We start from the raw sequence: 13,523 nt of genomic DNA, 5'->3' as shown, positions 1-13,523 counted from the left end.
CCATTGACTGTAACAGGTTGCGAAAAATGGATCTTGGGAAGAAAGGTTTTACTCTTTTGAGTTTCCACATGGAGTGGAACATCTTCTTGGTTGTATTCTTCACGTGACTTTCAAGTGTAAGATTTCGATCAATGGTAACTCCCAGGATTTTCAATGTAGTTGAGACGGGGAGGGAAACATTAGGTGTGGTTATGGTAGTAAACTTACTGGTATTATATTGTGAGGTGAGTATAAGACATTGTGTTTTTTCTGCATTGAGTTTTAACTGAAATGTGTCAGCCCAGGAGTGCATGATTTGGAAGCTTTGGGTGATCTCCTTGGTGATTTCATTTAGGTCATGTTTGAACGGGATGTAAATCGTGACATCGTCTGCATATATGTACGGATTGAGGTTTTGATTGGCTCGTAACTTGGCTAGGGGTATCATCATTAGGTTAAATAGGGTTGGTGAGAGTGGGGATCCTTGGGGAACTCCACATTCAGGTGTCCATGGGTTTGATGTAGTCGAATTGGTTGTTACTTGGTATGTCCTTGCGGTCAGGAATTCTCTGAACCAATTAAGAACGTTGCCTCTGATTCCAAAGTATTCTAGGATATGTAGTAATATTTCATGGTTGACCATGTCGAAGGCACTGGACATGTCGAATTGTAGTAGCAGTATGTTGTTGCCAGCTGCAATTGTTTGTTTAAATTTGTTCATTAAGGTCACTAGTACTATTTCAGTGCTCTGGTTAGACTGAAATCCTGATTGAGATTCATGGAGAAGCCTCTCCTGGCCATTGAAATTGTTTTGAATACCTGCCCCTCTGACTTCTATTGGAGAAGTAGCCTAATGGTTAGTGCAGCAGCCTGAGAACCAGGGGAAAAGTGTTCAATCCCCACTACAGTTCCCTGTGACTTTGGGCAAGTCACTTAACCCTCCATTGCCCCAGGTACAAAATAAATACCTGTATATAATATGTAAACCACTTTCAATGTAACCACAGAAAGGCAGTATAACAAATACCATCCCCTTTCAACCAATTTCTGATCCAGTTCATGTTGGGAACCATTTCCAGGGCGCTCAGTTTACTTATAAGCCTACAATGAGGAAAATGCTTTATGAAATCTAAGTAGACCACATTCAACATATGCCCTCAATCTCGTTCTCTGTCATCTAGATTCATTTGACATGATCTTCCTTTAGTAGAACAATGTTGCCTGAGTTCTTACAATCCATTTGATTCTACCAAGTCCGTTTTCTTTTCTTTCAGAAATATCTGCTTTTCAGAAATACCTGCTTGAGGAGCTCTTTCCATTCATAGGAATCATTCTGGGGCTGAACACCCCTCTACAGGTATTGTGATCTTCTTTGTGAACACCATTACCAAGGTATCCACCTTAGGACACTCAGGAAATTTTCCTGCAGCAGATGATATAGCCTACCCATCATCTTCATACCCCAAAGGACCATGTCCAGAATCTCTCATTTTGTCAGGAGTTTCTGTGACCTTTGAAGATGGGATCCTCATCCAAGGTCTCCTTCTACATTGCCGCTACAATGTGAAGAGCAAAGACCATCTGGTCTATGAGGGACAGCAACTCCTCCCAACAGTAAAGCCTCACTACTGAGGAGTCGTAATCTTCTGCTGATTACATCACCCCCCCCCCCAACTCAAACGAGTCATCCCCAGCTTAGACTCTTCATCAGCACCATTATCTGCACTCCAGGCTTCTTCGAAAGAGGCTAGAGGCTGGATTAGAACCAAACCTTCTCCTGAGCCATCACTGAGCCACTTGCTCCCTTATCCCCAGAACAGTCCTACGAGAGTCCTGGGACTTCTGGCCCATGCTGCAACACTGTACTTGGCAGAGGATTCATTGGGATTAGGCCCTGCATCTCTGACAGCATCTTCCACAGGCACTCAGTAAGAGCCTGACAAAATCTGCGGCCCCACACCCAGCAAGGAACCTCTCTCCTGGGGGTTCAAGGTAACGCAGAGATGGAAGAGGGATACAGCTTGCTAAGGTCCTGTTTCCCCCTCCCCTAGTCCTGGACCATGCTGGGACAGGGAAAGCCCTTCCATCTCCCCGAAAGCAGGCTCTCCCCCCCACCACCACTATGCTCATTTCTCCCCCCCCCCCCCCTAAAAATCTTTATTCCCCTAGACAAAGCAAGGGGAATAAAGACAGTAAAAAAAAAAACCTTCCTTTTGGGGTTTTTTTTTCTTTTGGGCTCCGAAGAAGACCCTGTGGATGGGGTGGAGAGGAAGCCTGTGACCGCCGACTGGTAGCGGCTCCATCTGAACCACTACCACCATGTCACACTGAGCCAAAGTCCGCAGACCAAGACTCAGGTCCATGGGACCGAACCTCAAAAGCTACTAGTCAAAGGATTCAACTATGGGAGATGCAGGCCGTGGACTGCGCCTTGGAGTCAAGCCCATCTCCATCATCCTACTGCATCAGCCCACATCGAGAAATACTTAGAAATCCCAGCTTGTACCAGCTATTATACAGGTGATATCACAGGGACAAATCAGTTTCCTCTAGCTTCATCTGCTGGTCGGAAAGGGACACAACCTATTCATGTGAACAGGTCTAGCAGAATGAAAAGGGAAAACACTAATATCTTTGTCAGGGAAACTATTAACACCCACTCCATTTACACTCACGTGTTCAGGTCGATGTCATATGCCTGCATTCGGGGCTTGTCACCAGACTTATCTGGATCCCATCTGTAAACAGCAAACTTCTTAATACGTGGAGGTGGAGTAGACCGAGTGTCAGGAGCTGCAGCTGCTCTCTGAGCCCAACGGGAGCCCTGAAAACACAGAAACAATGAACAGATTCACTGTCAAATTCAGGATTGCACTAAAAGTCCAGATAAAGGCTTATTATGAATTCTATAAGCCAAGAATGAATATATGAAAATTAAACCAGGTCTATGTCATACCATTTAATTAATCTATAGTAAAAACGACAAGCTACTGGCTGTTTTACTGAACACTTTTCATATTCTGCAAAGTTGGTTTTTTTTTTTTGTTTTTTTTTAAATATTGTACAAAAAAGACACCACAAACAAACAAACAAAAAAAAGATACTGAAACCAGAACACTATAGTATAGGTGTTTCGAATTCACACACTAAGTGATCTTCAGACAACTGCATCCTCAGACTTCTGCAGTGTTTCAAAAATACACAAGCCTGGAGACTTACACTACAGCTACCAAAAATATTAAAGGGGGCATTCTATAGCTGCCTCACAAATCTACAACATTTCTTTGAAGGGGTGAACAAACATGTGGATAAAGGTGAGCCGGTTGATATCGTGTCTCTGGATTTTCAGAAGGCGTTTGACAAAGCACCTCCTGAAAGACTCCAGAGGAAATTGGAGAGTCATGGGATAGGAGGTAGTGTTCTATTGTGAATTAAAAACTGGTTAAAAGATAGAAAACAGAGAGTAGGGTTAAATGGTCAGTATTCTCAATAGAGAAGGGTAGTTAGTGGGGTTCCCCAGGGGTCTGTGCTGGGACCGCTTTTTAGCATATTTATAAATGACCTAGAAATGGGAGTAACTAGTGAGGTAATTAAATTTGCTGATGACACAAAGTTATTCAAAGTCGTTAAATCGCGGGAGGATTGTGAAAAATTACAAGAGGACCATACGAGACTGGGCGTCTAAATGGTAGATGACGTTTAATGTGAGCAAGTGCAAAGTGATGCATGTGGGAAAGAGGAACCCGAATTATAGCTACGTCATGCTAGGTTCCACATTAGGAGTCACAGACCAAGAAAGGGATCTAGGTGTTGTCGTCAATGATATGTTGAAACCTTCTGCTCAGTGTGCTGCTGCGGCTAAGAAAGCAAATAGAATGTTATGGAAAACAAAAATCAGGATGTGATAATGCCTTTGTATCGCTCCATGGTGCGATCGCACCTCAAATATTGTGTTCAATTCTGGTCGCCACATCTCAAAAAAGAGATAGTGGAATTAGAAAAGGTGTAGAGAAGGGCGACGAAAATGATAAAAGGGATGGGACGACTTCCCTTTGAGGAAAGGCTAAAGTGGCTAGGGTTCTTCAGCTTGGAGAAAAGGCGGCTGAGAGGAGATATGATAGAGGTCTATAAAATAATGAGTGGAGTGGAACGGGGTAGATGTGAAGCGTCTGTTTAAGCTTTCCAAAAATACTAGGACTAGGGGACATGTGATGAAGCTACAATGTAGTAAATTTAAAACGAACCGGAGAAAAAATTTTCTTCACTCAACGTGCAGTAAAACTCTGGAATTTGTTGCCAGAGAATGTGGTAAAGGCTGTTAGCTTAGTGGAGTTTAAAAAAGGTTTGGACGGCTTCTTAAAGGAAAAGTCCATAGACCATTATTCAATGGACTTGGGGAAAATCCACTATTTCTGGGATAAGCAGTATAGTTAGTATGTTTTGTACTTTTTTGGGATCTTGCCAGGTATCTGTGACCTGGATTGGCCATTGTTGGAAACAGGATGCTGGACTTGCTGGACCTTTGGTCTTTCCCAGAATGGCAATACTTATGTACTTATGTAACTGGGCACTACAATGGAGTGCAATGAGTGCCAATTCTATAAGTGTATCTGTACGTATAGATGCTGTTATAGAATACTGGCATAAGCCCAAAAAGGTGCCCACAAAGTTAAGTGCACTCACACGAGGTCAATGGCAAGTGTGAGTGTGACTAAGAGCTATAGATAGTGTTGTACTAACTTACCCCAGTATTCTGTAAGTTATGTGCATATGTGGCAAATACACCTTTGTCCCAGGTGTATGCCTTCTTGCAGTTAAGTGTATTAGCGCATATGTACTATTTTACAGAATATCCTGTAGTACACATATATAAGTGCTAATTACCTCAGCACTTACACACCTGTGGCCTGTGTAACTACACACGTTGTTATAGACCTGCCCTTCAGATCTTTTTTTTTTTTTTTTTTGAGGAGTTAGTTAGCTTGACCCAGCAGTTTCTTCCTGGTCCTTCTCTAGCTCAGTTGGGTTTTTGCCAGCATTTCTATTATTAAAAAAAAAATTATAACCTACCAACTTTTGACCTATCAGCACACAGCAGCAGCAACCACCACAAAAAACAAATCATAAACACATTATGAAAGAGTAATAAAACAGCAGCTCAAACTAAAATCTGTAACTTAGTAAAATGACAGAATAAGACCAGTATGGTCTATCCAGTCTGCCCAGAAAGGTGGCCAGGGTTGAACCTGCCATTTTATGAAGGTTACTCATAAGTACATAAGTATTACACTGGGACAGACCAAAGGTCCATCAAGCCCGCCAATCCAGGTCACAAACACCTGGCAAGATCCCGAAAAAGTTCAAAACATTTTATGCTGCTTATCCCAAAAATAAGCAGTGGATTTTTCACAAGTCAATTTAAAATTCCTTTAGGAAGCTGTCCAGACCTTTTTAAAACTCCCCTAAGCTAACCGCCTTTACCACATTCTCTAGCAACAACAAATTCCAGAGTTTAATTACACGTCGAGTGAAGAAACATTTTCTCAGATTAGTTTTAAATTTACTACATTGTAGCATCATTGCATGTCCCCTAAACCTAGTATTTTTGGAAAGAGTAAACAAACGATTCACATCTACCCGTTCCACTCCACTCATTATTTTATAGACCTCTATCATATCTCCCCTCAGCCGTCTTTTTTCCAAGCTGAAGAGCCCTAGACGCTTCAGCCTTTCCTCATAGAGAAGTCATCCCATCCCCTTTATCATTTTCGTCGCCCTTCTCTGTACCTTTCCTCTATGTCCTTTTTTTTTCTTGTGCAATGTTATGCTTTAATTCAAGTGGAAATATTTGATACCTCTATTCCATCATCATCTGTTTATATTCCAAGACCTTTTTGAATTCAATCACCATTTTCATCTCCCATGGAAGGCATTCCAGGCATCCACCACTCTCTCTGTGAAAAACTATTTCATGATGTTCCTTTTCAGTTTCGCCTCTTGCAACTTCATTTCATGTCCTATAGTTCTATCATATCTCCATCTTTGGAATTAGTTTATTTATATTGTTCAAGTACTTAAATGTCTGTATGTATCTAAGGTATTCTCCCACCCCTCTAGGGTATACATACATTCAAGTCTTCAATAATCAATTAGATTACATCTAGCGCATGTCCTCGATCTTCTCTCAATATTTACCAATGACTGAAAAGTAATGAAGTGCTGCTGAAGGAAAGGACAGTGACTTTCCTGGCATCCAATGGGTTACAAGATATGAGACAACATGGTTTTATCAAAGGTAAATCGTGCCAAAGTACTCCGATTGAATTCCTTGACTGGAAGACCAGAGAAGAGGATAAAGGACATGCGCTAGATGCAACCTATTTGGATTTCAGCAAAGCCTTTGACACAGTTCCTCATAGAAGACTCACAAATAAACTCAACAGGCTGAAGTTAGGACCCAAAGTGGTGAACTGAATTACTGCACTTTTGTCAGGATGGACATGAGGTCTGGGAAAAAATGTTGGCAGGACAATGGACTGATTCAGATGGAATTTCGACACCACCTTAGGCAGGAAATTGGCTCACCAACTCAGAGAGCCACCAAAAACAAGACCTTTTAGGTCAAGTACTTCAGTTGGCAGGAAAGGAGAAGAGGCGAGGAGTGGCCTAGTGGTTGGAGCACCGGTCTTGCAATCCAGAGGTGGCTAGTTCAAATCCCACTGCTGCTCCTTGTGATCTTGGGCAAGTCACTTAACCCTCCATTGCCTCAGGTACAAACTTAGATTGTGAGCCCTCCAGGGACAGAGAAATATCCAGTGTACCTGAATATAACTCACCTTGAGCTACTACTGAAAAAGGTGTGAGCAAAATAAATAAATCAAGTGGCTCAGCTGGACGAGGACAACATTGAGGTCCCACGACATTGATGGAAGTTTGACAGGGGGCTTTGTCAACAGCAAACCTCTCATGAATAGAACAACTAGAGGCTGTCCAGAGATGGGCTTACCCTCTTCATGATGATAAGCACTAATCGCATCGAGACGAACCCTTACAGAGAGTTGGTCTTGAGACCAGACTCAGAAAGATGCAGAAGGTGTTTAAGCAGTGTCTGTGTAGGGCAAGAAAGAGGATCTAGGGTAGAGACTTGCGCGGGAATGGAAGCAGTTCTGCGGGTTTCCCGTGGGGACAGAAGCCATTCCTGCGGGGTTTCCATAAGGACGGAAGCCATTCCCTACAGGGTTCCCGTGGGGACGGAAACAATACCTGCAAGGTTCCCGTGAAAATGTACGCTGCACTTGCACCAGCCTCTCACTTACCGAGCACCAAGTTCCTTGAGTGCTGTTTTCTCCTCCTCCTTGCTTTAACAGCATAGATGCAGAAAGTCTCCATTAAGGAAGTGGTAGAGATACAAATGGTGATGGAATTCAAAAAGGCAGGGGATGAACACAGAGGATCTCTAATTAGAAAATGGAAGTTATAAAAAACCTAAACTTAAATGGCTGCATGTGCATGGATGTGTCAAATGACGCTCAGATGCTGACTCCAGCTGTGATGAACTAGGGCCAATACCGGGCAGTCTTCTATGTCCTGTGTCTCATATATGGCAATCTGGTTTAAGATGGGCTGGAAAGGGTTTAGACAGCAACTTTAGTGGCTGGAACAAGAGGATAGTGCTGGACAGACTTTTACGGTCTGTTTCCCACAAATGAGAAGACAAAGAGGATGGAGTGGGCTTTGAAGACAACTCCTGCAGCTGGAACATAAGGATAGGGCCGGCCGAACTTCTATGGTGTGTGTCCCAGAAACGCCAAAGCATAGGAAAGCATATACATTTCCCTCTTGAAAGGCTGACTAGCAAGTAGCATGAAGCCTTTCACACACTCGGAGCACACACAGAGGTGGTAATTAGGACTGGGTTCTTCAGAGCCAATATCGCAGAGAGAAAAGGTCACAAGGGATGATTTTGCTAAAAAAAACTAATTAAGAGAGACAAATAGAATTTGAAAGGACAAAAATTGTGTGCAGGAGAGAATGATATGTCAAAGGGAAACATAAAGCAATGGTATGGTATCTTGAGTAAAAGTGGGCCATTAACAATTAAAACTATGGTGTCATATGTCTTACACATGGACAGAAACCTGAAAAACAATCAACATAAAAAACAACAAGATGAGCAGATATACACTAAATGACTCCACTTGCTTCTCTCTGATATAGATATACCCCTTTCCCTGCTTAATGTCTCTTATCATATCTCTTACTGTATGGTAAAATTATGTATCATACCTGATAATTTTCTTTCCATTAATCATAGCTGATCAATCCATAGACTGGTGGGTTGTGTCCATCTACCAGCAGGTGGAGATAGAGAGCAATCCTTTTGCCTCTCTATATGTGGTCATGTGCTGCCGGAAACTCCTCAGTATGTCGATATCAAAGCTCCATCCGCAGGACTCAGCACTTAGAGAATTACACCCACAAAGGGACACTCTGCCCAGCTCACCACTGCCGAAACGGGGGAGGGGAATTAACCCAGCTCATCCCCACACAAGTGGGGGAGGGGAATCCGTCCAGCTCATCCCCGCGGAGCGGGGGAGGGACACCACACCAGCCAATGCGGGGAGATCTGGCTTATCCTGCAACCGCAACCGCGGGAGGAGCTGACTAACCCTAACACCGCCGAAGCGGGAGGGGTACAAAGCTGCCCTACAGCAGCACGAAGCGGGAGGGAGCGCCGGCAGAATTTAGATCTCACTCCAGCCCCGAAAAACGGAGGGGAGAGGAATGCAGCAGTTCACTGTAACACAAAATCGTCTCAACTCCTGAAGAATCCAATTGAAAAAACTTGAACACGAAGTCCTCCTGAACAGGAACTGATGACTAAACTTGAACCTGAAATGCAACCAGAATATAAACAGTACAGATATCTGGGAGGGGCTATAGATTGATCAGCTATGATTAATGGAAAGAAAATTATCAGGTATGATACATAATTTTACCTTCCATATCATCATGCTGATCAAACCATAGACTGGTGGGATGTACCGAAGCAGTACTCACCCAGGGCGGGACAGAAATCCCTGACTGCAACACTGAAGCTCCAAACTGGGCCTCCGCCCGAGCAGCCACAGTCAAGCGGTAATGCCTGGAGAAGGTATGAGCCGAAGCCCAAGTTGCTGCCTTGCAAATTTCTTCCAAGGAGACGGACCCGGCCTCTGCTATCGAGGCCGCCTGCGCTCTAGTGGAGTGAGCCTTCAGCTGGATAGGCGGCATCTTCCCCGCGGCCACATAAGCCGCTGCAATGGTTTCCTTGACCCATCGTGCTACTGTAGGCTTGGCAGCCTGCAGACCCTTACGAGGACCTGCGAACAGCACAAACAGATGATCTGACTTCCGGAAATCATTGGTCACTTCCAAGTATCTGATGATGACTCGTCTCACATCTAGATATTTGAGAGCAGAGTACTCCTCTGGGTAGTCCTCCCTACGAAAGGAGGGTAGGCAGAGCTGCTGATTCACATGGAAGCGAGAAACAATCTTGGGCAGGAAGGAAGGCACCGTGCAAATAGACACTCCTGCCTCAGTGAACTCGTCTGGCTGAAGTGATAGCCACCAAAAAGTCTGCTTTCAACGTCAGATCTTTCAGAGATGCCCTCGACAAGGATTCAAAAGGCGGCTTCTGCAAGGCTCTTAGCACCAAATTGAGATTCCACGCAGGCACCACCGAGCGCAGAGGAGGGCGTAGGTGATTAACTCCCTTGAGAAAGTGCACCACATCTGGCTGCGAGGCCAGGGAAGCACCCTTCAGGCGACTCCTGAAGCAAACCAGAGCCGCTACCTGGACTTTAAGGGAACTGAGCGACAGGCCTTTCTCCAGACCTTCTTGCAGGAACGCGAGCACTGAAGAAATTGGAGCAGTGAAGGGAGAAAGTGAGCCTGCTTCACACCACGATGCAAAGGTACGCCAAATCCTGGCGTAAGCAGTAGAAGTAGAGCGCTTCCTCGCTCTCAGCATAGTGGCGATGACCTTGTCTGAGAAGCCCTTCTTCCTCAGACGCTGCCGCTCAATAGCCAGGCCATAAGACCAAAGGGGGAGGGATCCTCCATCACCACGGGACCCTGATGCAACAGGCCCGGGCCCCGCTTGGCAGCCGCAGAGGGCCATCCACTGAGAGCCTGATCAAGTCCGCATACCAGGGACGTCTGGGCCAGTCCGGACCCACCAGGATTATCCAGCCCGGATGCTTTGCCACCCGGTCTAGCACCCTGCCCAACATGGGCCAGGGCGGGAACACATAGAGGAGCTCCTGTGTCGGCCACTGTTGGAGAAGAGCATCTACTCCCAGAGATCGAGGGTCCCGTCCTCTGCTGAAAAAGCGCGGCACTTGGCAATTGGCCGATGACGCCATCAGATCTAGGCTTGGCTGGCCCCAGCGCTTTGTGATGTCCAAGAACGCCTGAGCCGATAGCTGCCACTCTCCGGGATCCAAGGTATGGCGACTGAGAAAGTCCGCCTTGACATTCATGACTCCGGCAATGTGGGCCGCCGACAGATGTTCCAGGTTCGCTTCCGCCCACTGGCATAGATTCATGGCCTCCTTGGCTAGAGGGGTGCTCTTGGTACCTCCCTGGCAATTGACATAGGCCACAGCCGTAGCATTGTCCGACAGGACTCGTACTGGCTTCAACGCCAGTACCGGGAGAAACTCCAAAAGCGCCAACCGAATGGCTCTGAGCTCCAGGAGGTTGATAGACCACTTTGCCTCTGCAGGAGACCAGAGCCCCTGCGCTGTCCTTCCCAAGCAGTGGGCTCCCCAGCCCGACAAAGAGGCGTCCATCGTGACGAAAACCCACTCCGGGGTCAAAAGAGGCATCCCTGCGGACAACTTGTCTGTCCTCAGCCATCAGCTCAGCGCCTTGCGCACCGCTGGGTCCAAGGGAAGGCGCACAGCGTAATCCTCCGACACTGGAGTCCAGCACTGCAGCAGAGAGAGTTGTAGTGGTCTCATATGAGCCCTTGCCCAGGGCACTACTTCCATCGTGGCCGTCATAGAGCCCAACAGCTGCACATAGTCCCAAGCCCGAAGAGGAGAGGCTACTAGGAACTGGTCCACCTGAGCCTGAAGCTTGACAATCTGATTGTCCGGCAGGAACACTCTGCCCACTTGGGTGTCGAAACGAACTCCCAGATATTCCAGGGACTGAGTCGGGCGCAGCTGGCTTTTCTCCCAGTTGATCCACTCCAGGGAGCTCAAAAGAGCAATCACCCGGTCTACAGCTCTGCCGCACTCTGCATAAGAAGGGGCTCAGATCAACCAGTCGTCCAGATAAGGATGGACTTGTACTCCTTCCTTTCGTAGGAAGGCCGCGATGACCACCATTACTTTGGAGAAGGTCCGTGGAGCCGTAGCCAACCCGAACGGGAGGACTCTGAACTGGAAGTGTCGGCCCAGGACTGCAAAACACAGAAAGCGTTGATGAGGAGGCCAGATGGGAATATGTAAGTAAGCTTCCTTGATGTCCAAGGATGCCAGGAACTCTACTACTACTAAACATTTCTAAAGCGCTACTAGGGTTACGCAGCGCTGTACAATTCAACATGGAAGGATAGTCCCTGCTCGAAGAGCTTACAATCTAAAAAGACAAATGTACAGTTAATCAGATAGGTCAGACAGATTAGGGCAACCTATATGTTCGAAAGGTTAGGTTCCGAATGCAGCATTGAAGAGGTGAGCTTTAAGCAAGGATTTGAAGATGGGTAGGGAGGAGGCTTGGCGTAGGGATTCAGTAAGACTGTTCCAGGCATAGGGTGAGGCAAGGGAAAATGAGCGGAGCCTGGAATTGGCAATGGTGGAGAAGGGTACTGAGAGAAGGGATTTGTCATGTGAGCGGAGGTTACGGGCAGGAACGTAGGGGGAGATGAGGGTAGAGAGGTAGGGTGGAGGAGCAGCAGAGTGAGTGCATTTGTAAGTAAGGAGGAGAAGCTTGAATTGGATGCGGTATCTGATCGGAAGCCAGTGAAGCGACTTGAGGAGAGGGGTGATATGAGTATATCGGTTCTGGCGGAATATGAAACGTGCGGCAGAGTTCTGAATGGATTGAAGGGGGGATAGATGGCTGAGTGGGAGGCCAGTGAGGAGCAAGTTGCAGTAGTCGAGACGAGAGGTAATGAGAGCGTGGATGAGAGTTCGGGTGGTGTGCTCAGAGAGGAAAGGGCGAATTTTGTTGATGTTGAAAAGGAAGAAGCGACAGGTTTTGGCAGTCTGCTGGATATGCGCAGAGAAGGAGAGGGAGGAGTCGAAGATGACCCCGAGGTTGAGGGCAGATGAGACGGGGAGGATGAGGGTGCCATCAACTGAGATAGAGAGTGAGGGACGAGGAGAAGTGGGCTTAGGTGGAAAGACGAGGAGCTTGGTCTTGGACATGTTCAGCTTCAGGTGGCGGTTGGACATCCAGGCAGCAATGTCGGATAGGCAGGCCGATACCTTGGCCTGGGTCTCTGCGGTGATGTCTGGTGTGGAGAGATAGAGCTGGGTGTCATCAGCGTAAAGATGATACTGGAAGCCATGAGATGAGGTCAGTGAGCCTAGGGAAGAGGTGTAGATAGAGAAGAGAAGAGGTCCAAGAACAGATCCCTGGGGAACTCCAACAGATAGCAGGATGGGAGTGGAGGAAGATCCATGAGAGTGCACTCTGAATGTGCGGTGGGAGAGATGGGAGGAGAACCAGGAGAGCACAGAGCCCTGGAACCCAAATGAGGCCAGTGTGGCGAGAAGTAAATTGTGATTGACAGTGTCAAAAGCGGCAGAAAGATCGAGGAGGATGAGTATGGAGTAGTGGCCTCTGGATTTGGACAGGAGCAGGTCATTGCAGACTAGAGAGTGCTGTTTCTGTCGAGTGGAGAGGGCGGAAACCGGATTGAAGTGAGTCGAGGATGGCATGAGAGGAGAGAAAATCAAGACAGCGGCTGTGAACGGCGCGCTCAAGTATTTTGGAGAGGAAGAGTAGGAGAGAGATGGGGCGATAGTTGGAGGGGCAGGTAGGGTCGAGTGATGGTTTTTTGAGGAGAGGTGTGATTACTGCATGCTTGAAGGTGTCAGGGACAGTTGCAGTGGAGAGAGAGAGGTTAAGGATGCGACAGATGGAGGAGTTGACAGTATGGGCGATGGTGTTAAGTAGGTTGGTGGGGATGGGATCAGAAGAACAGGTGGTGCATTTTGAGGAGGAAAGAAGGCGGGAGGTTTCATCCTCGGTGGTCTCAGGAAAGGAGGAGAATGAGGCCTGGGTTGGTTGGTTGAGGGAGAGGGTTAATGGGTGAAGAGGGGGGGTGGGGGGTGATGGCTTGGTAGTGAATTCAAGGTTGATCTGCCTTCACTGCCGCTATAACAGAGCGGAGAGTCTCCATTCGGAAGTGCCGAACTTTCAAGGCCCGATTGACCCCTTTGAGGTCGAGGATAGGCCGCACAGAACCTCCTTTCTTTGGTACCACAAAGTAAATGGAGTAACGTCCCTTGCCAAGCTGATCTTCTGGCACCGGAACGACC

The 13,523-nt window shown here is 46.8% G+C and overlaps 1 protein-coding gene across 1 annotated transcript in view; it reads right to left on the bottom strand.

The window, feature by feature from the left end:
- SDHB (succinate dehydrogenase complex iron sulfur subunit B) overlaps nucleotides 1-13,523 on the bottom strand; it is a 245,156-nt gene that overhangs the window by 173,947 nt on the left and 57,686 nt on the right. The window contains exon 2 of the mRNA XM_030220146.1: nucleotides 2,655-2,803. Within this exon, the coding sequence (XP_030076006.1) occupies nucleotides 2,655-2,803 (149 nt within the window). The remainder of the gene's footprint in view (nucleotides 1-2,654; nucleotides 2,804-13,523) is intronic.

This window comes from Microcaecilia unicolor, chromosome 11 (assembly GCF_901765095.1).
Source record: "Microcaecilia unicolor chromosome 11, aMicUni1.1, whole genome shotgun sequence".
Classification (NCBI taxonomy): Eukaryota; Metazoa; Chordata; class Amphibia; order Gymnophiona; family Siphonopidae; genus Microcaecilia; species Microcaecilia unicolor.
Note: the sequence above shows the minus strand (reverse complement) of the source record. Positions and strands in the feature narration are given on the sequence as shown.